Source organism: Perognathus longimembris, chromosome 11, assembly GCF_023159225.1.
Source record: "Perognathus longimembris pacificus isolate PPM17 chromosome 11, ASM2315922v1, whole genome shotgun sequence".
Taxonomy (NCBI): domain Eukaryota; kingdom Metazoa; phylum Chordata; class Mammalia; order Rodentia; family Heteromyidae; genus Perognathus; species Perognathus longimembris.
In genome coordinates, this window is record NC_063171.1 from 69,166,798 (window position 1) to 69,193,278 (window position 26,481).

At 43.5% G+C, this 26,481-nt stretch overlaps 2 protein-coding genes across 3 annotated transcripts in view; one reads left to right on the forward strand and one right to left on the reverse strand.

Annotated features, from left to right (window-relative positions):
- The window catches only part of Cnih3 (cornichon family AMPA receptor auxiliary protein 3), a 120,011-nt gene extending 102,235 nt beyond the window's left edge, over positions 1-17,776 (reverse strand). The window contains exon 1 of the mRNA XM_048357603.1: positions 17,741-17,776. Within this exon, the coding sequence (XP_048213560.1) occupies positions 17,741-17,776 (36 nt within the window). The remainder of the gene's footprint in view (positions 1-17,740) is intronic.
- Positions 17,777-18,286: 510 nt separating this feature from the next.
- Positions 18,287-26,481, forward strand: part of Wdr26 (WD repeat domain 26) — a 41,254-nt gene continuing 33,059 nt past the window's right edge. The window contains exons 1-3 of one of the 2 annotated variants that reach the window (XM_048357600.1): positions 18,287-18,633; positions 20,121-20,220; positions 20,320-20,424. In XM_048357600.1, coding sequence (XP_048213557.1) covers positions 18,302-18,633; positions 20,121-20,220; positions 20,320-20,424 — 537 coding nt within the window. In that variant the 5' untranslated portion in view covers positions 18,287-18,301. The remainder of the gene's footprint in view (positions 18,634-20,120; positions 20,221-20,319; positions 20,425-26,481) is intronic. The other variant, XM_048357601.1, reaches the window with a different exon arrangement.

The window sequence follows — 26,481 nt, forward strand, 5'->3', positions numbered from 1 at the left end:
TGGCCTAGTGGTAAAGTGCTTGCCTCATATACATGAAGCCCTAGGTTCAATTCCTCAGCACCACATATATAGAAAAAGCTGGAAGTGGCACTGTGGCTCAAGTGGTAGAGTGCTAGCCTTGAGCAAAAAGAAGCCATGGACAGTGCAAGCCCTGAGTTCAAGCCCCAGGACTGGAAAAAAAAAAAAGAAATGCAGAAAAAATTTAAATAAATACAAAGAGTATTAGCCAGGCACTGGTGGATCACACCTGTAATCCTAGCTACTCAGGAGGCTGAGATCTGAGGGTCGCAGTTCAAGCCAGCCTGGACAGGAAAGTCCGTGAGACTCTTACCTCCAATTAACCACCAGAAAACCAGAAGTAGCACTGTGGTTCAAGTGGTAGAGGGCTACCCTTCAGCTGAAGAGCTTAGGGACAGGACCCAGGCCCAGAGTTCAAGCCCCACAACCAACAACAACAACAACAATAAAAGTATGCATTAACTACAAGACATCTTCAAGGGGGCTGGGGATATGGCCTAGTGGCAAGAGTGCTTGCCTCCTATACATGAGGCCCTGGGTTCAATTCCCCAGCACCACATATACAGAAAATGGCCAAAAGTGGCACTGTGGCTCAAGCGGCAGAGTGCTAGCCTTGAGCAAAAAGAAGCCAGGGACAGTGCTCAGACCCTGAGTCCAAGCCCCAGGACTGGCCAAAAAAAAAAAAAAAAAGACATCTTCAAGTAGCCTAGAAACTTGGGGGCATAAAAATATATACAGAAATAATGGCTGAAATTTTTCTTCCTCTAAAAATAATTATAATATTATGGTTAAGAAGGTCCATGGAGCTGGGGATATGGCCTAGTGGCAAGAGTGCTTGCCTCCTATACATGAGGCCCTGGGTTCAATTCCCCGGCACCACATATATAGAAAATGGCCAGAGGTGGTGCTGTGGCTCAAGTGGCAAAGTGCTAGCCTTGAGCAAAAAGAAGCCAGGGACAGTGCTCAGGCCCTGAGTCCAAGGCCCAGGACTGGCCAAAAAAAAACAAAAAACAAAGAAGGTCCATGAATCCCAACATAAAGAAAACTGCTATGCTATATCACAGTCATCATGCTCAAGACTGCAGAAAAATCTTTAAAGTAGTTCAAGAAATAATACCTGCTACATACCGAAGAACAGTATATTTCTCACCAAAAATAATTCAAGTGAGAAGATACTAGAAAGTGTGGTGTGCCCTAACCCCAGTGGCCCATACCTATAATCCTACCTACTTAGGAGGCTGAGGCCTGAGGATCACCCTTAGAAGCCAGCTAGGTTAGACAACTCCATAAAATTCTAATTAACCAGCAGAAAGACCAAAGTGGGGGGTGTGGCTCAAGTGGTAGAGCACCTGCAGTTAGTTTTGAGCAAAAAAAAAGCCAAGCGAGAGCATAAGGCCTGGGATTCAAACCCTAGTACCAGAAGGAAGGAAGGAAGAAGGGAAGAGAGGGAGGAAAAGAGGAAGAAGAAAGGGAACTACAAAGAAAGAGAAAAAAGAGTAATCTAGATGTGGTGGTACATGTATATAATCCCAACATTGGAGAGGCTGAGGCAGGAAGATCATGAGTTCAAAATTATGCTGGGCTACATAGCAAGACCTACCCTTAAAAAGAAAAGGGCTGGGAATGTGGCTTAGTGGTCCAGTGGTTGCCTAGCATGCATGAAGCCCACATAAACATAAAATGCCAGAAGTGGCGCTGTGGCTCAAGTGGTAGAGTGTTAGCCTTGAGCAAAAATAAGCCAGGAACAGTGCGTAGGCCTTGAGTCCAAGGCCCAGGATTGGCAGAGAAAGAGAAAGAGAAAGAGAGGAAGAGGGGAAGAGAGAGAGAAGAGAAGAGAGAGGAGGAGAGAGGGGAGAGTGGAGAGGAAGAGGGAGAGAGACAGAGAGAGACAGACAGAGAGAGAGAGAGAAAGAGAGAGAGAAAGAGAGAGAATATAACAAAAAACCCAGAGGTTCATGCCTATAATCCCACCTACTTAGGAGGCTGAGATATGAGGATTACGGCTTAAAGTCAGACCAAGCAGAAATATTTATGAGATGTCATCTCCAAGCAACCAGCAAAACTAAAGTGAGCTGGGTACCCATGACTCACACCTGTAATCCTAGCTATTCAGGAGGCTGAGATCTGAGAATCATGATTGAAAGACAGCCAGAGTAGGAAAGTCTGTGAAACTTATCTCCAACAAACTGCTCAGAAAAAGCCAGAAGTGATGCTGTGGCTCAAGTGGTAGAGCACTAGCCTTGAGCAAAAGAAGCTCAGGGACAGTACCCAGGCCCACAGTTCAAGCTCCAGGGCCAGCAAAAAAAAAAAAAAAAAAAAAAAAAAAAAAAAAAGCCTAAACTAGAGCTGTTATTTAAGTGGTAGAACACCTGCCTTGAGCCCAAATACGCAGCACCCAGGCCCTGAGTTCAGGCCCTGGGGCTGGCACCAAAAAAAAAAAAAAAAAAATAGTGAAGCAACCCATTTAAGGAACTTAAAGAAAAAACCATCAAGCTAGTACATACCGTGAAAAGACATATTTCAAAAAAAAGATAAAGCAAAGATATTTCAGATACTCATAAAAATATGAAGGAGTTCATCCAGCACCTTAAGAAATATTAAAGAAAGCCCTGGTGGCAGAAGGAAAGGGTGCTTCAAGGGAATATGAGTTAGCCAAAGATGTGAAGAGTGCCAGGAACAGCCAATACGTGGTCACTATATTTCAAAATCTACCAATATAATCTATCAAATCAATAGGCTACAGAAGAAAAATCACATGATAATACTGATACAGAAAAAGTATTTGACAAAACAAGACCCTAATCATGATTTTTAAAGTCTCATATATCAGGAATAGAGAGGAAGTAACTAAACTTTATTTTTTAAAAAAGACTCTAGCTGGGAATATGGCCTAGTGGCAAGAGTGCTTGACTCGTACACATGAAGGTTGAGTCCAACCCCCGGGACTGGCAAAAATAAAAAAAAAAGACTCTATGTCACACTGGGGTCCAATCTGCTGGGAAAATGCTTGCCTAGTATGCACAGTGGCTTGGTTTCAGTCCACAGCAGTCTCTGCTAGAATATCACAACCATCAGTATGCTTGATGACAAAACATGGGATTGATTTTCCTCCTAATATCAGAGACATGGCAAATATTTGCTTGGCTCAGTATTGCAAGTTCTAGAGCCAGGCACCAGTGGCTTGCACCTGTAGTCCTAATTTCTCAGGATGCTGAGATCTGAGGATCATGATTCAAAGCCAGCCCAGGTAAGAAACCTGTGCACTAAAAAGCTGGAAATAATGCTGTTGTTCAAGTGATAGAGGAACAATCTTGAACACAAAAGTGTAGAGATATCACCTAGGCCCTGAGTTCAAGCCCCAGGACCAGCACAAGAACAAACAAACAAAAAGACCAAAGTAAGTAAACTGAATGAAATGACAAAAGTTGAAAACACAGAAAATGAATAAAACTAAAAAACTAAAAAGTGGCTCTTTAATCTAATCTGACTAACCAGAAAAGAGGTGAGAAGATAACAAGTACTGTCAGAAACCATCAGAGCTCCATGATAAAAGCCCTCAACAAAGTAGGAGAAAAGGGGAGTTTCCTGAATCCAATGAAGGACACCTGTGAAAAACTTACAGGTACTATCACACTTGATCGTGAAAGTGTCCATCAGAAACAAGTATTATAAGAGAGGTTCTGGTCATCACAATAAGGTAGGAAAAAGCCTCAAAAGATGTCTATATCAGAAAGGATCTACATCCACAGACAATATGATCACGTAAGTAGAAAATGCAATAGAATATTCAAAAGAACAATATGTGAATTTAACAAGTTTTCAAGATGTAAGATCAAAACTGCAAACCAATTCTATTCATTTTCAATAGTACCAAAAATATCAGAAATTAAAAAATTTTCAAACATTGGTTATAATACCATAAGGAAATATGAGCCACTTGGGGTAAGTATGATAAAGATATGAAAAACAAAAACTGAAAGTAATTTTGAAAATCTAAATACAGAGAGAAATATACATTGTTTGGGATTTCTTTTTTTCACAGTTCTATTCTAGAATTTTTTTTCTTTGTCAAAGTGAAGTACAGAGGGGTTACAGATTCATATGTAAGGCAGTGAGTACATTTCTTGTTCAACTTATTACCTCCTCCCTCATTTCCCCCCTCCCCCTTTCCCTCTCCCCCGGAGTTGTACAGTTGGTTTATACCAAATGGTTTTTGTTTTTTTTTTCCTTAAAAGCTGATTGGCTCAGGTGCTTTGGTTTTGTTTTTTTCACCAAATGGTTTTGTAAGTATTGCTTTTGGAATGGTTTGTCTTTTTATCCTTTGCCTCTCAATTTTGATATTCCTTTCCCCTCCCTAGTTCCAATACCCATATATCCAGTATCCAGGGTACTCAGATGAGATACAGTGATAATAGAGGTACCCAACAAATGGACTAAAGATTTAAAAAGAGACTTCACTGAAGAGGAAATGAGAATGGCCAAGAGACACATGAAAAAGTGCTCTACGTCACTGGCTATAAAAGAAATGCAAATCAAAACAGCACTGAGATTCCACCTCACCCCAGTAAGAATGTCCATTATCAGGAAATCTAATAACAAATGCTGGAGGGAATGTGGCCAAAAGGGAACCCTACTACATTGTTGGTGGGAATGCAAACTTGTTCAACACCTCTGGAAAGCAGTGTGAAGGTTCCTAAGAAGGCTAAACATAGAGCTCCCCTACGACCCAGCAGCCCCACTTTTGGGCATCTACTCAAAAGAATACAAGCAAGGCCACACTAAAGCCACCAGCACAACTATGTTCATCACAGCACAATTTGTCATTGCTAAAACATGGAACCAACCTAGATGCCCCTCAGTAGACGAGAGGATCAGGAAAATGTCATACATACACACAATGGAATTCCATGCCTCTATCAGAAGGAAAGATACTGCCCCATTCATAAGGAAATGGAAGGACTTGGAAAAAAATCATACTAAGTGAAGTGACCCAGACCCAAAGAAACATAAACCCTATGGTTGTCCCTCATAGGGAATAGCTAGTACATAATTAGGCTAGTCATAGCAGAAGATCAAAATAGCCCAATACTTATACCCATATGAACACATAAGATTATGCTAAGTGAAATGAACTCCATATTATGGAAACAAGTGGTATATTATTGTTGTAATTATTTTCAACATGCCATGTGAAACCGTACCTTTCAGGTTTGGGTTTTTTGTTTGTTTGTTTTGTTTCTCTTGTATTCCCTTCCTGGTTTTTTTTTTGTTTGTTTGTTTTTGCCAGTGCTGGGGCTTGAACTCAGGGCCTGAGCACTGTCCCTGGCTTCTTTTTGCTCAAGGCTAGCACTCTACCACTTGAGCCACAGTGCCACTTCCAGCTTTTTCTATATATGTGATGCTGAGGAATCGAACCCAGGGCTTCATGTATATGAGGCCAACACTTAACCACTAGGCCATATTCCCTACACATTGTTTTATATTTCACAAAGTTTAGTATTGCAGGGTTGGGAATGTGGTTTAGTGGTAGAATGCTTGCCTAGCATGAATGAAGCCTGAGTTCGATTTCAATACTACATAATCATAAAAAGCCAGAAGTAGCCCTGTGGCTCAAATGGTAGAATGCTAGCCTTGAGCAAAAGAAGCTAAGGGACAGGCCCTGAGTTCAAGCCCCAGATATTCAGATGGCAAATAAGCACAAGAGGCTTTAGGGTAATGAAAAAATATAATGAGATCTTGCCTCTGTTACAATGGCTGAAATTAAAGGTTCACCTTCCTATGTGACTGGACTAGCATGGAGGAGCTGGGATGCTAACTTGCTGGTTATAAGAATGCAGAATGGCACAGCTGTGTGCATGCATATGTGAGCATGCATGTGTAAACACGTATGTGTGAGTGCTGCCTTTCTTGTTCACAGCTAGTGCTATACCAATGACCTAAGAGCCATGCCTCCATTCTGCCCTTTGGCTGGTTAACTGATGATGGAGCCTGGAAGACTTTTCTGCCTAGTCTAGCTTTGAACCAGGACAGTCCAGGTGTCAGCCCTCAGAGTAGGTGGACAAGCACAAGCCATGGCATTGAGCTAGTAAATCCACTGTTAAAACAGTTAAGAAACATTGAGCAGCATTCATCTCTGCTTCAACAGTGTTTGGATAAAGAGACCTGGGATCCCTCTTTTTTCCATTACCTACACTTCGGATATTTTCTCCAACTCTGTTCTCACCCAGCTCCTGCCCACAACCTCCCAGCTTGTCCAAATGAATCCTTCAGAATCTGTGCCTACAGGCTCAGGGCCTCTGGGATCCTCAGTGACCATGTGCTACGGGTTGAGAACCTTCCAGGAAAGATAGTGCAGAATCCCTATGCCCTCTAGGAACTGGGTGTGGCACCCAGAACACATATACCCTCTGAGGAATTGGTGTGACACCCAGAACTCATGTGACCTCAGAGGACTGGGTGTGAAATACAGAACCCATGTGTCTCCTGAGGATTGGGTGTGAAATATAGAACTCATGTGTCCTCTAGGAACTGGGTGTGATACCCAGAACCTGTGTGCCTGCTGAGGATTAGGGTATGAAATACAGAACCTATGTGTTCTCTAAAGATTAGGTGTGAAACCCAGACCCGTGTGTCCTCTGAGGAGTAGGTGTGAAATCCAGAACCTATGTGTCCTGAGGACTGTGTGTGACACCCAGAACCCATGTGCTCACTGAGGACTAGGTTTGACACCCAGAACCATGTGCCTGTTGAGGAATGGGTGTGACACCCAGAACTCATGTGTCCTCTAAAGACTGGGTATGACACCCAGAACCTGTGTGCCCACTGAGGACTGGGTGTGAAATCCAGAATCTGTGTGTCCTCTGAGGAGTGAGTATGAAATCCAGAACCCATGTGTCCTCTGAGGACTGGATGTGACACTCAGAACCCATATGCCCTCTGAGGACTAGGGGTGACACCCAGAACCCGTGTGTCCTCTAAAGACTGGCTGTGCTCTAGATGTTGTGCTAAGGCTGTTGTCCCGGAGATGCCATGCCAGGGCTGCTGTCCCAGGATATGTTGTGCCATGGCTGTTGTCCCACAGCAGTTGTCCCAGGAGCTGTTGTACCAGGAGGTGTTGTGCCATGGCTTTTGTCATAGGAGGTGTTGTACCATAGCTGTTATCCCATAGCTATTGTCCCAGGAGGTGTTGTCCCAGAAGGTGTTGCGCTACAATTTTTGTGCCAGGGCTGTTGTCCTAGGAGATGTTGTGCCATGTCTATTGTCCCAGGAAGTACTGTGCCTGGGCTATTGACCTAGAAGGTGTTGTACCATGGCTATTGTCACAGGAAGTGCTGTTCCAGGCTGTTGTCCCAGGAGGTATTTTGCCATGGCTGTTTCCCCAGGAGGTGTTGTGCCACGGCTGTTGTTGCAGGAGGAAACAGGATTCTTCTTGATACTTTGGCTACACTGCTCCCCAGATCATCATTCTAGTTGGATCCACCACCATCAGGGAGCAAAAACAGAGTAAGTTAGGTGCACCTTACTCCCTTGAAACATCCAAATGTTTTAGAAAGCCACCAAGAAAAGGTGGGTGCCCTGCAAGAACTCTTCTGGGTTTCCAGACACCAAGAAAAGGTAGATGCCCTGCAGGAGGAATTCTACTGAGTTTCCACACCTACTCAAGTGCAGCACCTGTCTTTAGGTGAGAAAACATTATTTTGCTTAAGATAGTTTTCAGGAGGAACTACAGAGTATAAAATAATATAAATCCCTCCCCTCCTCACATCTTAGTTGCATTCCTGAGATTACCACCAATGGTTTCTGGGTTCTCTCTCCAGAATCTTCCATCCACAAGCATTTTGTTGAATGCACTTGCAAAAATATTACTTATCAGTAATACACTTAATAAAGTTAATAATCCCTAATTTGTAAAAATCATCTTGTTTACACTGGAACTGGAGGCAGAAAATTAAAACAACTTCATTAATTCCTCCAGGTGCAGTTTTTTTCTATGACCACCAAGGGGCAGAGTTATCGATTGTATTCCTTAAATGACTGGAAAGTTACAGGAAGGGAAACATGTTGGGCTGGAAATTCAGAGGAAGCTCCTCCCAGAACAGGATTCTTTGGCTTTCTTTCTTTTTTTTTTTTTTTTTGCCAGTCCTGGGGCTTGGACTCAGGGCCTGAGCACTGTCCCTGGCTTCTTTTTGCTCAAGGCTAGCACTCTGCCACTTGAGCCACAGCGCCACTTCTGGCCATTTTCTGTATATGTGGTGCTGGGGAATTGAACCCAGGGCCTCATGTATACAAGGCAAGCACTCTTGCCACTAGGCCATATCCCCAGCCCCCTGGCTTTCTTGATTAATATTTCTCTCACTGTGATTGGAGAAGGGAGGAGATGGAGCTTCAGGCGAAAGTTAGATCCACAGATCATGCATTCCAAGTCCATTCAAGTGCCTTGGGTCTTTGGAGAAGCTCTGTTGAAAACGCTATTATATTTTACATGGAAAATATAAAAATGGCTAGGCAAAGTTGATCCCTCTGCCATCACAAGGTACTTTTGGAAAACAGAACCATCTCTCCTCAGAAGCTGGGAGGGGGCATTTATGAGAGGGATCAGCCATGGCCTTTCTGGTTTTAGAAGGGGAATCCATGCTGAGTAAAATTAAGCACTATTCCTACTAACCCCGAAGCATCATTGTCTCTCACCCACTTCTTGTCCAGGCTGGCTTCAAATCACAATCCTCAGATCTCAACCTCCTGAGTAACCAGGATTACAGGTGTGAGCCACCAGGGCCTGGCCAAGATGACCTTTTAATGTGAGTTGAATGATCATGGCTGATAAATTAGCACAACCTATTTAGGCCGCATGAAGCAACAGTAATTATTTGAGTCACTACACGCCTTAGATACTATATATATATAATTTAAAATAATTTACCTATGGTACCATACACATAATAAAGTGCCAGTTATTATTAAAACATGGATATATTATTCATATTCAAACAAGACTATATACTCTGATATGTCAAACATAATGTACAAACCAAAAGCTTCTTATAAAAATAAAAAGTCAAAAGGATAATTATATTGGTATCTACATTAATTTACTGTGACTGGAGTGGTAACTCTTGCTCTGATGTTATCAATATAGGTACACAAGTGAGCTTTTCCCATCATCATATCATACGTGATATGTAAGGTACAAAACAGAAAGAATATCCCCTAATCTTCTCTATTTTCTTGCTTTTATCTTTTCAAGAGGAATGGTCTCCTTAAGGAGAGCTAGACTAAGCCACCCAACAGTACCCTGATCTACTGTGTGTAACCTGCTTCAGGGAGGCCAGGCGTTCATGAGGGGACTCCTTGCTGGGCACTGTAGTTAATGCTTAGTGACTGGGCAATCCTAGACCTCTAAGTCTCCAGGAAAAGGACAAGGTATGCTAGACCCCTGAAGTCTTGTGCTTTGTCATAATATTCCAACAACAAGGATTTTACTTAGCTAACCAGGCTTTCTTAGTCAACATGTACCTTGAGATTTTTCAGGCTTCCAGATCCTCTGGACAAGGAGCAACCAATAAGGTACTGAAGTTAGAAAAGGAGGGGATTCGTTCCCCCTTCAAAGAGAATCACACAGCTATTGTGCCCCTCCAGGTTAATCATACTTCTGGCAGGTGAGTCAACAGAAGGTGGGTGGTTAGGATGAAGTTTGCTATGTGTATGGCATCCTAATGACATGACTCCTCCTAAATCCTTCCTCTGTAGACACCACACTTCCAGGCCTGGCGCTCAGCCAGACAAAGGCATACACCCACTTGAGAATCTCTAGTTTCCTCACCAGGACCAGCAGCTGTGTCCCTCCTAGAGAGTGAGTAAGACATCATGGATGCGCGACCTTACAGAAATAGCACCTCCTGCAAGTCTGATGACTCCGGCACAGGGCAAGGCCACAATGAAAGCTCAGGTAGGTCACTGACCACAACTAGCCTTCCTCACCTGCAGCCAAGCAGCTTCTGAGGCAGTGACAAATAGCCATGCCTGTCAAACACCAGAAGCATTCCTCAGCAGTTTCTCAGCTCAAGCTCCCAAGAAAGGAAGAAAACAAACACTGCTCCAATGGAAACAAGAGAACTGTTCTCATGCTTTCTGGGTGGCTCATAACATTTCAATTATTTTGAACATGATATATCTGAATTATTTTTAACCTTATAGAGCCTCTTGGCTTTGCAAAAGAAATGTTACTTGGGGGTGTTGGAGTTTAGAGATCAGAGATCAGGAAAAAAGTAACCTCACCTACAGAATTGACCCTATAAATTTATTCTGTTTTACGTGGGTATTCAAGGAGTCATGCTTATAGTACACTGTGTGCTACTTACTTGTGCTTTTCTCTCAGGGATTTTCACTGTGATTTTTACCAATAGCAGAAGAGCACTCAGTTTTGATTTCCCAAGTAGCCATGCTGCTACAGATCACACTAGAGCAAGTCAAGGGAACCCCATCCAAAGTCAACACAAAGAGATTCTGACTGCACAGTCCTTTGGACAACTTCAGTGTCTAAACAAACTGATCTCTGGTCTTAATCACTTTAGAGTCAGTGGTGAGAAGGGCCCATTTATACTCTTCATTTCACTTTTCTTCCCTCTTCTATACTACAAATTTTCCTTTTGAAACCTGTCAAAGGTACACTACATCCTCAGAGTGAAAAGAGGTGCTCAAACCTTGTTTTTGTGCTGAAATTTAACTTCCAGGACCTTCAGGTGTCAACTAGATCTACTCTGTGACACTGTCTTGATATGAGCTCTTTTTGGCTCTGGAGCACTTTACTTTTAAAAATATCCATTCTTTCTGAAATATAGGCTACTTTTAGAAGATACATGGACATGCAAGTGGGTCACTTCCTTCTACTACAGTTCAAATTTGACCATGAATGGCAACTGTCAACTTCAAGTCTGGGAAACAATCAGGAACAATGGAGACAGAGGTGGAGCGGCACACATACCACCTTTTGTCAGAAGCCACTGTTAGCATCAACCACTCATCTTGCAGATGCTTGGACTCATTGCTTAGTAGAGAAAAAGCAGAAGTCCTGGTTCCTATGTGCAATCCTTCTTTTTTTTTTTTTGAAAGTCCTGGCTCTTTGACTCAGGGCCTGAGCACTGTCCCTGGCTTCTTTTTGCTCAAGGCTAGTACTCTACCACTTTCAGCTTTTTCTGTTTATGTGGTGCAGAGGAATTGAACCCAGGTCTTCATGCATGCTAGGCAAGCACTTTACTGCTACGCCACATTCCCAGCCCCTGTACTTCCATTTATAAAATGCACAATTGGCTTAACATTTCTTCATCAGGTCACCATGTTGTTGCTTTCCTTTACTGACTAATGGAGCATGACAGAGAGCAGAAGAACCACCCAAGAACCCGAGACTGGTGGCTCCAGCTCCAACACCAGGAACTCAGGACTGGCAGATCCAGCTCTGACACCAGGAACCCGAGGCTGGAGGATCCAGCTCTGACATCAGGAACCTGAGGCTGGCGGTTCCAGCTCTGACACCAAGACCTCAGCACTGGTGGATCCAGCTCTGACACCAGGAACCCGAGACTAGTGGATCCAGCTCTGACAGGAGCCCACATTTCCCCTAAGCAAGACACTCAGTCTTCTGGATCTCAGCTGCCTTGTCTGAAAAGTTTAAAGGAAAATTTTAATGCAAAATCTCTTACAATCCTAAATTACTATAGTATATGACTTATTTTTCTCAATGGTTAAGTCACACAAGACTAACCAGGCACACAATATACAGCAAAAGAAAATTAAAACAAAACTAGATCACTGTGCCACAACAGGGTCTATGACACAGCCAAGACAGATCCTTGGTATGGTACACCACTTAGTTAATACAACCACAAGAATAGGAAAGACTTGTCAGACTAGATAGCCTGCATGATTACAATTTACCCAATGAGAAAATGAAAAAAGGTTGACCTCTCACGTATCATGAGCACTGCACAGGACACAGAGCTCTTTTGGTTCTTTTTTATATTATTTTTGTTGTTATAAAGGTGATGTACAGGGGGGTTACAGTTTCTTCTGTTTTTTTTGGTTGGGTAATCTGAGGTTAAGAGGAACATTTTGATTCACAATGGAGCTGATTAACAGGCTATCCCAAGGGATAGCTATTCTTGGTAGTTCACACACGGCCTAGCATGGGCTTCTCAAAGGCCTGCTACACCAGGATCTGCTCTTGTGACATGACCCTTGGTCAGGGCCCAGGTGTACACAGAATATGTGGCTTGTCCTGTTTGACTTTACTGGATGTCATTCTTAGCAATGCACCATGTTTTTCAGAGAAAATGAAATTTACATTAACATTGACAGAAAATAATGGAAGATATGTAAATTAAAGGCTTTTCCCACAGTAAAAGCTAAAATAGGCACATGTCTGATCAAACTAAAGTGTCACATTCTCATGGTAATTAACCTGAGGCTTAGAAGTGAAGGTCTGAGAGCAATGAACATCAAGTGAATTAGAACCCGGCAGCTTCATCACAGAGCACTCTGGTAAGACAGCGCGGTTCCACCCAACATTATGAAAGGGTGTTTGGCACCCACATTCCTAAGTGCTTTTGGGAGTCAATTGCAAACAATAGTGCCTTTTTATTTTGTTACTACCTGCCAGTATGTATCTAGTATTGTTTCAAGAATGAATCATCTTGGGCCCCCCAAACCAGCTATAAACTCTGTTCAGTTCTCTCTCCCCTAGAGGTTTTTTGTTTTGCTTTGTCTTGACTGTGCCCTGGCTTTAGGTCACAGGAGTTCTTACTGTATTCTTATCAGCACACATCAGTGAGGCCCTCCCTGACCAACCAACATAAAGTATCTTCCATGCACTGTGACATACGACCCTACTTTCTTTCTCTGCCTAACAACCCATACTACCAAACACATTTCCTGTTTATTTTTTTTTCTTATTGTATGTCTTCTCTAGAAGACAAGATACAAGTTTAGATACAATTTATATGCACTTTTAAGAATATGAACACCATGAAGGTTTAGAACAGGCTCATACCTGTAATCCCAGCTACTTGTGAGGCAGAGATCTGGAGGATCATGTTTTGAGGACAGCCAGAGAGAAAGAGCCATCCAGATCCTATCTCAACCTAAGCATGGTGTGATTCCAGATATGGGGAAGGTGTGAATAGGATCACTACCCAGGCCAGCTTTGATCAAGAAACTAAAGAAGAAGAAAAAAAGGCTTTTAAAATGGCTCAGATGTTAACACAACTGCTTAGCAAGTGTGAGGCTTTGAGTTTAAAACCCTAGTATTGTGCATGCTCATAAATACATATACACACTACCTATCTATCTATCTTGCTCCTGAAGGTTGAACCCACAGTCTTGCATACCCTAAGCACACCCTGAATCACTGAGCTATGCCATGTTCAGGTACCCTTTCAATAATTTTTTAAACTCTATTTAAAAAATGATTTACTATAGTCTTAATTTTTTCGGAATAAAATGTCCAAGAATTAGTTTGCTACCTTTATATGGACTAGGCACACATATTTTCTCACAATAACAATTTGTAAAGTCATAATTATATTTTGCTATTTATTATTATTTACGATTATCATGCCAGAGAGATGAACAATGCATTTGAAACAGAATAAGGAAGGCTGACTAAAGAGCCTGTTATCCATAGTCTATGCAGGCACTTCCAGGGTTTTTTGTTTTTTTTTTTACTTTTCAAATAGGAGTGTCCTTTGCCCTTTATTCCCCAGATGAATTTAACCATATGAAAGATGAGAGTATGATGTGCAGTCTGAGACTATAGGAAGTACAAATAATGACAAGTTTCTTTCTTTCTTTCTTTTTTTGCCAGTCCTGGGGCTTGGACTCAGGGCCTGAGCACTGTCCCTGGCTTCTTTTTGCTCAAGGCTAGCACTCTGCCACTTGAGCCACAGTGACACTTCTGGCCATTTTCTATATATGTAGTGCTGAGGAATTGAACCCAGGGCTTCATGTATACAAGGCAAGCACTCTTGCCACTAGGCCATATTCCTAGCCCCAGTAATGACAATTTAAAAATATTTATATATACTTAATGTCGGTGGAATATATACATAGTACTACTTTATCTGGCTTATTTTCATTATAATTAAGTTCTCATGAATATTTTAGTATTTTTAAAGGCAAGAGTGAGGCTGGGAAGGTGGCTTAGTGGTAGAGTGCTTGCCTAGCATGCATGAAGCCCTGGGTTTGATTCCTCAGTACCATATAAACAAGAAAATAAATAAAATTATTTTTTAAAAAAAGCATGAGTGCTTTCAAAGCATATTAATACAAAAAGAAAGCAAAATTATTTGCAATCTTCACAACCTAAGTAAACCCTGTTGACACTAAAATACAATATTTAGATAGAAAATGCAAACTGAAAAATATAAGATGAAGAAATAAAACCATGTTCTTCATTACACCTAAAGATAAGCCACTCTTCATGCTTTTCTGTCCTAACAGAATGTGAAATGTGAGTACATATATTCCTTCATTTACCAAATTGAAAATTGCATTATGTACATTTTAAATTCTTAAATGTTTTTTGTTAATGTTAGTTCTACAAGGGGCTTTCAATGTTTGTTTGGTTGGCTTTATTTTGCCAGTCCTGGGGCTTGGGACTCAGGGCCTGAGCACTGTCCCTGGCTTCTTTTTGCTCAATGCTAGCACTCTACTTATTGAGCCACAGGGCCACTTCTGGCTTTTTGTGTGTATGTGGTGCTGAGGAATCAAACCCAGGGCTTCATGCATGCTAGGCAAGCACTCTACCGCTGAGCCACATTCCCAGCCCAAACATTGTTATTTTTTATATATGCCTACTGTACCCTGAGCAAATTTAACCCTCTCTTAACACTGGCTTTTCTCACTCCTTCTCAACAGGTTTCATAGCTCTATTTTCAAACATGTACATAAAGTACTTCTTCACATTAATCTTCTGTCACCTTATCATTCCCCCCATCCTTCTCTGGTACCTATCACCCAACTGATCCTGTTTTACATTTCTGTCATTCATTTTTTCACTGTGTACTAATTACACAAAGGAGTTTCCTTATGAGCTACACACATACATACATTGTCATTGTACTTTAATTCTCTTTATATGCTTATTCTGCTTTATAACATGCAGTTTTCACTTAGTAGCATATCTTGTCACTGTGTTCTTATCACATGCTGATTCTCACTTTTTTTTTGTTGTGTTGGTCATGGGGCTTGAACTCAGGGCCTGAGTGCTGTATGTGAACTTTTCCACAGAAGGCTTGAGCACTACCACTTTGAGCTAGAGTCATTTTTTTAATTTTCTGGTGGTTAACTGGAGAGAAAGGTCCCACAGGCCTTCCTGCTTGGGCTGGCTTTAAACAGTGACCTGCAGATTTCAGCTTTAATAGCTGGGATGAAGAGAGCCACAAGTGACTAGCCAGTCCCACTTCCTTTTTGCTCTTACAACAGTGATTTAATGAATGCCTACACCTGCTGTTTGTATATTCCAGTGCCTATTTCTACAACTGCTTTCTACTCAATCAGGACTGACTATAGATGGTTGTTTTTCAGCACTTCTTGTGAATAAACTACAGAAGAAATATTCACTTTGTAAAGCAGACTTATATGTCATTAAAACAGAAGTTTCACAAAGCCCAGTGCTGATTGTTCGTACCTGTAATCCTAGCTACACAGGAAGCTGAGATTTAAGGATCACGGTTTGAAGCCAGCTGGGGCAGGTAAACCATGAGGTTCTAATATCCAGCTAACCAGCAAAATGCCAGAAAAAGCTGTGGCTCAAGTAGTAGAGCATTAGCCTAGCCTTGAGTGAAAAGGTTAAAGGAGCTAAGGACAGTGCCAGGCCCTAACCTCAAGGCCCAGTACCAGCACACACACACACACACACACACACACACACACACACAATTCATAAAATAATCAGGTGACTTAAGTATGTCTGAGCACTTGGACTCCAGAAATTTAGAAAAAACAACAACTATAAAGCAGTCTTGTTTACCTAAAAGTTAGAAAGACTGTGATAGGCACATTGAGCTTAGACGACTTATCCCTTCTCAGGAATCCTACTTTTCTTTCATTCATTTTGTATGTGTGTGTGTGCTGGTTCTGCGGCTTGAAGTGGGCCAGGGCAGTCCCTGAGCTTTTTTTGCTCAAGGCTAGTAGTGCTCTACGACTTGAGCCACAGATCCACTTCCAGCTTTTTGCTGGTTAGAGACTAAGAGTATCATAGCCCAGATAGTTCTGTAAAAATCAAACAGTGCTAAACCAGTCAAGGTTTGTGATGTTAACGAAGAGATCTATGAAGGTGTTAACTAGTAATTCTTGCTCTGCAGGGTACATTGGCAGTACTCTACAACCTCAGCTACAACTCTGGTTGTCTCAGATGGGTACAAGCACTGTGTATGAGTCACCTCTCCATGACAGCTGCCACCTAGACACATATTTACAAGAGAACTACAAAGCTAAATCTCTGGGACGCTGACCTAGTCTTCCTCTCCCTTCTTTCAGGTTAAGGATCAGTAGAGCTCAAGATTTCTTTCAAATTTCTCATCAGCCTCACTTTTATCATGTTTCTAAATTTTAAAAGGGCTGCCTTTGTTCAAAGGTCTCAAAACTACTTCTGTTACTAGGGGCATAAGATCTACTACCTCAGTCTTTTTTTTCCCCCCAGCGAAATCACTTGTGGGGGGGCGGGGGGATGCGGGGAGCACACAAACACAGCTTGAGCAAATGCAGTCATTGTATTCAATGTACCTTATGTAAAAACTGGGTGACTCTGGGGTAGGATGGGAGGGTAAAAACGGGGAACAACAATGGAAGGGGTGACTGATCAAGAAGCACTGTACCCCTAACCTGCCAGGGGATTGTAACCTTTTTGTACAACCACTTAATAAAACTTCTAGGTATTTCGGGTAGGCCTGGGCCCAGCTTCTCGATGCCATGCACGCAGCGGGCCAGTCGCCCCGGGCAGAGCGGGATCCCGGCTCGGAGACGGTTCCAGCCGCCTGCTGGAGTCCCAATTCTCCATCCTGCGACTTCCCAGGCCGCGCGGCTCGGTCCTCTCCCGCACGGCCTCGGAGGAGTCGCTGAACCGGGGAGGAGGAGGCGGTCTCGGGAAAGGCCGGACAAAAAGAGGCCGGCGCTCCCCCGCAGGCCCCCAACCCGCACCCCAGGCCCGGGGCCGGTCCGCGGCCGCCCCGAATGGATTGCTCGCCGAGGGGAAAGGGCTCGTGCTCCGGGCCTGGGCCGCCTGGCCGCGGGATCGGGCCCCGTCCTCCGGGCCCCAGCCGCCGGCCCCCCAACCTGGGCATGGAGCGTGCGGCTCTGGGCTGCGGAGGCCCCAGTCTTTCCACCCGGACCCGAGGCGGCGCCTCTCCGAGGGGTCAGGCCGGGTCACGGCGAGACCGCCGGCCGGGACCCACCACACCCCAAGCGAGGACGCCCGGCGGCCTCCACCCCGAGCCAGGACGCTCGCCGGCCTAACCCGGCCCGGCCCCGCCGCGCGCCGGACCGGCTCGGGCCCCGCCTCCACGCACGCGACCTCCGCCGCCGGGCCGGCCGGGGCGTCGGTAGCGACCGGAGTGAGTCGGGATCCGCGCCGCGCCGAGCAGCTCCCCGCCCCGCCCCGCCGCCAGGCGCCGTCGGGCGCTGCCGCCGCGCCGGGCGCACGTGCCGGTGACAGCCCCTATAGGCTCCATACCTGCCGCCGGAAGTGAGCGCGGGGCAGTATAGGCATTTCCTGTGACGCGGGCGCCCGGACTCCATTAGGCAGCAGCTGGGGAAGAATCAACACAGCCGAGCGCAGCGGCGCGCACCCAGCTCCAGGCGGCCGCTGCCCGCGCCCGCCGCCGGGCCCAGCCGCGGGGCCCGAGCCCCGCCGCCCCCCGCGCGCCCGGAGGGGGGGGGAAGGGCCGGTCCTCCTTCCCCCTCCGCCGCCCGGCCGACCCCGACCCCGCGCCCCGCCGGCCCCACCACGGCCTCTCTCGGCGAGGAAACTCTGGCCTCCGCTTCCTCCTCCGACTCGGACGCCGGCGGAGCCTCCCCGCCCCCGCGGAAGAAGCCCCGAGCCTCGGCGGCGGAGGGAGCAGGAGAGCCCGGGGCCTCGGCGGGCCGCGCAGGCCGCTCCCCCCCGCCCGCGCCCGCGCCGCCCGCGCCCGCGCCGGCCGCCGCCGCCTCCGTGGTGCTGGTGGTGGGGCTCCCCGCGGCCGCCCCCGCCGGCCCCCGAGCCAGCGGCCCCAGCCCGGCCAGCGGCGGCGGCGCCATGCAGGCCAACGGGGCGGGAGGAGGCGGCGGGGGCGGCGGCGCGGGCGCGACCCCGGAGCTCGCCTGCCTGGCGGCGCAGAACGGGGAGGCGTCCCCGGCGGCCGCGGGGGACCTGGCGCACGCCAACGGGCTGCTGCCCGCCGCCCCCGCCGCCGCCGGCAACAATGGCACCGGCCCGAGTGTCAACAACGGGGTCCCCGGCGGGGCCGCCGCCGCCGCCCTGGCCGCCCCGGAGCCGGGCAGCAGCCTCAAGAAGAAGAAGCGGCTCTCGCAGTCGGACGAGGACGTCATCCGGCTGATCGGACAGCACCTGAACGGCCTCGGCCTGAAGTAAGTGCGCCCGCCGCGCCGCCCGGCTGGGGCGGAAGGCCCGGCGCCGAGCGCGGGCCGGGCCGCAGGCCGCGGGTCGGGGCCGGGCCGGGCGGGGGAGGCCTCGAACCTCGGCGGGCTTGTTTTCCAAAGTCAGCCTCTGAGGCCTCTTGGTGGGACGCCTCCCGACGGCGGCCCGGGCCAACCACCGACCCCGACCCGCCGTCGCCCGCCAGTGCACGGCCGCCGGGGGCTGCGTTGGACGGGTCTGACGGGAGTCAAGTGGATGTCACTTAGAGGCCCGGGCCGAAATCCGCCTTGAAACCAACCTGACCGGCCCTCAACCAGGGACTTGGAGCCTGTGAATCATTTGTTTTCAAATGCAACTTAGGTAACCTTGAATACCTGTCATAAGGTGAAGGTAGTCACGGCCACCGGATTTTTACACACATACACACATACACACACAAAACGCTCTCTAAAGGGAAGTGAAGCAGCGGTGGGAAAGCCCTGGAGCCAGAACCCAGATAACCTGAAGAGAGAGAGACGAGCAACAGTTTATGGCTTCACAGCTAGTTTGAAATAAACTTAGTTTGGTTAGTAGTAATTTTATATTTGTGGATTAACTGGGGAGTGGGAAGGACAGCACTTGAAGGCAACCCAAGTATTTCGACTTCAGGTAGGTAATTGCATTTTTCAGCTGAATAAGAAGTAGAGCTGGAAAAAAAGCATTGTCTTGAAGCAAACACAGATGTGCAAGTGATAAATGAAGGTTCTTAAATGTCAAAGTAGCTGATAGAAGAAACCACATTTGCTAACTCTTAAGCTCTAAAAGAGAAAAAATACAGGGAGATTCCACTTTCTTCCTTAAGGAAAAAGGGATTGGCATGAAAACAGATTTTTTAAATGTTAACATTATTACTGAGACAAGAAGCAAGCTGACAGCGGCAGGAGGAAATAACTCGTGACTGTTTGGAGCCTACACCATAGTAAATTTGCTATTTTTAGTACAGAGAGAAAGGAAATGATTTTTGGTGTTCGAGTTGTTTTAATTTTGAAGACTGACCTACTAGAATTTCTATGTGAGCATATCTGGCTGGAAGGCACTGAACTGACATAACAGGCCATCTGTCACCTTGTATGGAGCTAAAGATTCTTTCAAAATGTAGTGCCATAGGTAATGTCTTGATCCTATTTTTTTTTTGTTTCACCAGTTAGAACATATTTTTAGAAAATTTATACTTCATTAAACTTTGAAACATTAAATAGACGAAGTAGGAAGAAATTGTTTCATTCTGGTGCTTTCAAGAAAGTTTTGTTTTTATTCGACTGGGATAAATAGAGATTGCAGTTTTAACTCTGTTTAACCAAGAACATTAAAATTCTTTATTTCTTCATCTTGAGGCTAGCTTAAAAACATTACAGCTGTTTTCATTGGCATTAGCTTATTTGGAATAGTAAAGCCCTAAACTTGGTCAGGTCTTTTTTACACTGTATCTCTCCTGCAGCCAGACTGTTGATCTCCTCATGCAAGAGTCAGGATGTCGTTTAGAACATCCTTCTGCTACCAAATTCCGAAATCATGTCATGGAAGGAGACTGGGATAAGGTAAAGTAGGGAATATAGAGCTCTGTGACTGCTGCTAAAATTGTGTATTTGATAGGCATTTTGTGACGTTTCTGTTTTTCTTTTATACAATTTTTGCAGGCAGAAAATGACCTGAATGAACTAAAGCCTTTAGTACATTCTCCTCATGCTATTGTGGTAAGAGGCGCACTTGAAATCTCTCAAACGTTGTTGGGAATAATTGTGGTAAATACACTTTTGTTCTTAGTTTCACATTTATGTTTATTTTAGTAGGTTTTTAATAACTAAGTATCTGCTTCTTAGAAAAGATAAGGCTTTAAAATAATTAAGTTTCATGTATTATTTGTAAACTAGGATGAGTTGCCTTGTTTTTTTTATGTCATACTTACCAACTAAGCTATTTACAATTTAAGCTGTATAGGAATTATAGTGAAAGATTACTATGATTTTCAGTCCTGATAAGAACTTTATAGAGTCAAGGGTATACTTTAAATTTTGAATGTGATAATAAAAGAAAATGTGTATATACTGTACAGCTTTAAGAAGCTATTATATATTACTTTGAGAAAATCTTTGGGAACTATGGTTAATTTAAAACAGTACTATTGGAGTTCTAGTTAATTTAAAACAATACTATTGGTGTGCTCACTATTTTCCATTTTGTCATTCCAAGTTGTGTAAACTGAGTGTCAGGCAGACTTTGTATGTATGCAGATTCGACCACTAGGCCTTGTTTACTAGCCTCATTTTCCTGACAAGATCATTTTAGTACTTTAACCTGCCAGCCTTTTTCAATAACCTTAATAGATCTCTATACAGATAGATTTTTAATTCTTCAGTAGATTTTGGTGAGGAAAAGGAAAGGGAGAGGTTTCTAAGTACTGGTGGTTGGGAACCAGGAAGAATCAGCTACTCACTGGTGGTGGCTGCTGGCCTTTTAAACTTCTAGCTGATTCATTTGTTGTCAAAAGCAGTTTCCTGTCTGGTGGGGGAGGGAAAGAAGGCAAATAGGAAGTGAAGTAGAGAAACCTGCTGTTTGTTAAATATTAGTAAATGACTGTGACCAGTTTTTTAATTGGGTCTGACATTGAGCTTTTCTATTTTTGTCTATAAACTTAGTCTGCAGGATTTTGTTTTTTCTGTTTGGTTATTTGTTAAAAAAAAATTCAAATTCTTAATATATTTTGCACAGTAGTATAATTATAATAAAATGTTTAAACAAATACAAACATAAATTTGTTTAAATTAACTTGTGAGATAATTCCATAGTGGAATTTAAAAACAAAACAAATTGAAGTAGTTAAAGATCTGTATTTGGAGGATTAAATTTTTTTCAGTTTTGCCAATCAAGGTGTTTGACATTTTAAACCTAAGGACATAATAGATTTTAATTGGGCAGTTTTTCACAATTCTTTGGTTCTGACTGAATGAGTTAAAATACAGACAATAAAAACTGGAGATTCTTTTCTAGTGGACAAGTAACAGTATTGTACAGTGACTAGAAAGAATTTGCCTGGGGAGTTTTTAAGTTTTGGGTTTTTTTGTTTTTTGTTTTTGCCATCTCTGGAGCTTGAACTCAGGGCCTAGGCATGAGCCACAGCACCACTTCCACCTTTTTCTATTTATGTGGTATTGAGGAATCGAACTCCGGGCCTTCATGCATGCTAGGCAAGCACAGAGCTACATTCCCAGTCCTCTCCCTCCCTTTTTTTTTTTAAATTTTTTTATTTATGAGATTGCTTTCTTTTTTTAATGCTTTACCCAAATTATGTAGTTCAATAGTAAAAAAAAAAAAGTTTAATAGGCTTTTTTTTTTTCTTTTGCCAGTCCCGGGGCTTGAACTCAGGACCTGAGGGCTGTCTCTGAGCTTCTTTTGCTCAAGGCTAGTATTCTACCACTTTCAGCCATAGTGCCACATCTGATTAATTGGAGATAAAAGTCTCAGTCATACTTTACTGCCCATGCCGGCTTCGAACCACCATCCTTGAAGTCTCAGACTCCTGAGTAGCTAGGATTACAGGCTTGAGGCACCAGTACCTGGCTTGCTTTTCACTTTTCTAATTGTTTACTCCTCCCCCACCTCAATCTCTAGGAGATTATCTCTAATATAAATTTAAGTTTAAGTATATAACCCAGACACCTTTGATAAGTTACTATGAATTTTTTTTTTTTGCCAGTCCTGGGCCTTCGACTCAGGGCCTGAGCACTGTCCCTGGCTGCTTCTTGCTCAAGGCTAGCACTCTGCCACTTCAGCCACAGCGCCACTTCTGGCTTTTTATGTTTATGTGGTGCTGAGGAATTGAACCCAGGGCTTCATGTATATGAGGCGAGCGCTTTACCACTAGGCTACATTCCCAGCCCCTGAAGTAAATTTTTTTTAACCTGAATGATTCTATTGACCCAAATATTTCCCACTTCCCCATGTTTTTAATTCATTTATAGTCAGAGGCTACTAGGAAGAGCAGAAGTTGCTCTGAGTTTGCTGACAACTGAGCTTGTGCATCACTGTTTATTAGCTTGGGTTCAAATGTGCTTAGCCTTGCCTGAGAAATTAGAGAGTTGGAGTTTTAAAAACATGTAAAACTTCTATATGCATGCAAAGTTTGATTGTTATTTATTTATGTATTTTGTACTTTGGATCTGGGCCTTCTCTCTGAGTTCTTCAGCTCAAAGCTAGTGCTCTAGTGAGCCACAGCACCACTTCATTTTCTAGTGGTTAATTGGAGATGAGAGTCTCAGTGGCTTTACTGTCCAGGCTGGCTTTGAACTCTGTTACCCTTAGATCTCAGCTTTCTGAGTAGTTGGTATAACAAGCATGAGCCACTAGCACCTGGTCATGATTATTTTTAACATATAAAAATATGCTTAATAAAAGTTTTCAAGTACTAGCACATGGACATAATATATTTTACAGTCAAATAAAGATGGGTTTTGAGAGCCTTGGCTTAAATATAATTCATTTTCCCTTTCCTCTGTGTAATGATTTACTTGATAGTACTTGCTTATAATCTTTTCAGGGTTAAAGCCATTACAAAGGAGACTGCCCTGAAAAACTATATTTTCAATATATTATGATTTCTGAGTTTTTCTCCCATGTTAAAATTTAATTTGATAATATGGAGAAAAGAATAAAGCAATCCAATATTGCTCGGGTGGGTAGAGTACCAGCAGAATTTAGTGTAAAACTATTATTCAAGTTATCCTAGTTATTTATTAATTGGGGGTTTGTTTGTTTGGGTCCTTTGTGGGGCTTGAACTCAGGACCTGGAGACTGTCCCTGAATCTTTTCTTATTGCTTTATCACTTTGATCCACAGTGCTACTTCTGGTTTTCTCATGGACTTTTCTGCCCTGGCTGGCTTCAAATCATGATCCTGAAATCTCAGCTTCCTGAGTAGCTAGCTAGGTTTATAGGCATGAGCCCCTGGTGCCCAGCAATTTTAGGTTTTTATTAAATGTTAAAAGACATTGCTGGGATGGGAATATGGCCTTTGTGGCATATTTGAGGCAAGAGTGCTTGCCTTGTATACAAGAAACCCTGGGTTCAATTCCCCATCACCACATACACAGAAAACGGCCAGAAGTGGCTCTGTGGCTCAAGAGGCAGAGTGCTGGCCTTGAGCAAAAAGAAGCCAGAGACAGTGCTCAGGCCCTGAGTCCAAGCCCCAAGACAGGCAAAAAACAACAACAAGGGGCTGGGGATATAGCCTAGTGGCAAGAGTGCCTGCCTCGGATACAGGAGGCCCTAGGTTCGATTCCCCAGCACCACATATACAGAAAACGGCCAGAAGCGGCGCTGTGGCTCAAGTGGCAGAGTGCTAGCCTTGAGCGGGAAGAAGCCAGGGACGGTGCTCAGGCCCTGAGTCCAAGGCCCAGGACTGGCCAAAAAAAAAAAAAAACAACAACAACAAAAAAAATTGGTGAGCCCAAGTCATCAGACCAGAAATAACTTTGTATAAGTCTTAATTAGAAATTTGAAACAATAATTTTATTTCTTTCCTTCCTTTTAGAAGTACATGATTTTTCATAGAAAATAATAATAGAGCCCATTCTCTTTGTGAGCAAACCTCAATCTAACCTGATTCTAAAAATTTTATTAACATCATTTGTGAATTAAAAGGTCTTTTTTTTTTTTTTTTTTGATTGGTTGGTTGTGGGGCTTGAATTCTGGGACCTGGGCTCTGTCCCTGAGCTCTTCAGCTCAAGGTTAGTGCTCTACCACTTGACCTACAGCACCACTTCCAGTTTTCAGGTGGTTAATTGGAGACAAGAGTCTCATGGACTTTACTGCCCAGGCTGGCTTTGAACCTTAATCCTCAGATCTAAGCCTCCTGAGTAGCTAGGATTATAGGCGTGAGCTATCAGCGGAAACATCTTTATTTTCTTGAGTTTGTATTTGCATTGTGCTCTAAATTTGAGGAGGTAAAAATAGTTTTACTCCTCGTCTATGAATCAAATTACTTGGGTTCAACTGGTTTTTCAGAGAATAAACATTTTTCTCTCTGAACCAGATCTCTTGCTGTGTTTAGCTAGGAGCATGTTAGTTGCCATGCACTGAACCAAGATTTGATACACACTTGAGGATATTCTTTGTCCTAATCTTGATAAAATGACTAAATGAGAAAGCCATCTTGTACTGTTTTGTTTTTGCCAGTCCTGGGCTTTGAACTCAGGGCCTAAGCACTGTCCCTGGCTTCTTTTTGTCCAAGGGTAGCACTCTACCACTTGAGCTACAGCACCACTTCCGGCTTTTTCCGTTTATGTGGTGTTGAGAAATGGAGCCCAGGGCTTTGTGCATGCTAGGCAAGCACTGTATCACTGAGCCACATTTCCACCTCCCCCCCTTTTTTTTTAACAGCATTCTCTGTGTAAATACAGAAAGACATAGTTTATATTGGCATCTCCTGAAGTTTAGTCTTCCTCTCTCCTGCCCCCACCTCTGCCCCATAGAACGAGAGTAGTATTCTTGGTGAAGGTCTTGGTGGGAAAATAAGGGAGAAATAGCACTTGTACAACTGTCTATACATTGGATAGGAGGGAGTGGAATAGGATCTTCACGTTCAATAATAAATGGACAAGAAATACTGAATTAAAAGCAAAAAATTTTCCCCAGCTGATAAGGACCACCCCACCCCCCAAATTCCCAGGTGGTAAGAGAGACTAAACCACATGTTGGCAATGAAATTCTGTAACTGCATGTAATTCTCAAGTTTTAAATCACAAATACACTAGGTTAAATGAAAGTTTTTCAGCAGTGTGGGAGTTGGTTTCAGCTCTTTGTTTTATAAAGAGTGGGTTTTTTAGAAGGTGAATATCTGACCAGGCAATAGTGGCTTATGCCTAAGATCTGAGGATCATAGTTCAAAACCAGCCCAGGCAGGAAGTCAATGAGACTATAACTTATCCTCAACCACCAAAAAAGCCAAAATGAAACTAACTAAAGTGGCAGAGGACAAGCCTTGAGCACAAAATCTCAGCAATAGGGCTGGGAATGCCTGTCTAGCATGCATGAAGCCCTGGGTTCAATTCCTGAGTTACCACATAAACAGAAAAGGGAGAAAGTGGCTCTGTAGTTCAAGCCTTGAGGCAAAAAGAAGCCAGGGACATTGCTTAGACCCTGAGTCCCAAGCTCCAGGACTGGCCAAAAAAAAAAATCTCAACAACAGTGCTCAGGTCCTGAGTCCAAGCCCCAGGACTGCCCCCTCCCAAAAAAATAAAGATAAAAAGTGATATAAAAAAGAACTTCAAATATAAATTTCTTTTGTAATTTTTTTTATTTTTGTCCTCTGAAGAGCTTCAGAGTATATTTTTTATAATTCTTAGTACATGTACAACATATTTTTTAAAGCATCTCAGTATTTAGTCTGTGAAACATTCATTGGTCTAACTTTATGTGTAAAAGTAGATGTGTAATTTTCCTAGAGCTATAGGAGCTTGTCTATTTTTATTTTATTTATATAATTTTATAATTTTAAAATTGTTTTGTATGATTTTATAGTTTTAAAATTGTTAGGCCTAAGCAGCATATTTTATAAAGAAATGGTATCCTTGAATGTTTGCCTATGAGGTCTTATATTTTGTATTTGCTTTGTCTAGGTCTAATTTTTATAAGCTTTATAAACTTGTAGTTTATGCCTTCTATATGCTGCTTAGTAGAACGTCCATTGTACTCGTAGTTCTGTGAATATGTGGTAATTTCCCCCTACCATTTTGTGACAGCACCCAAAAGGATTGTAATTTAGTTTTACTGTCTTTCTTGGAGTCTTTACTATTTTCTGCTTGT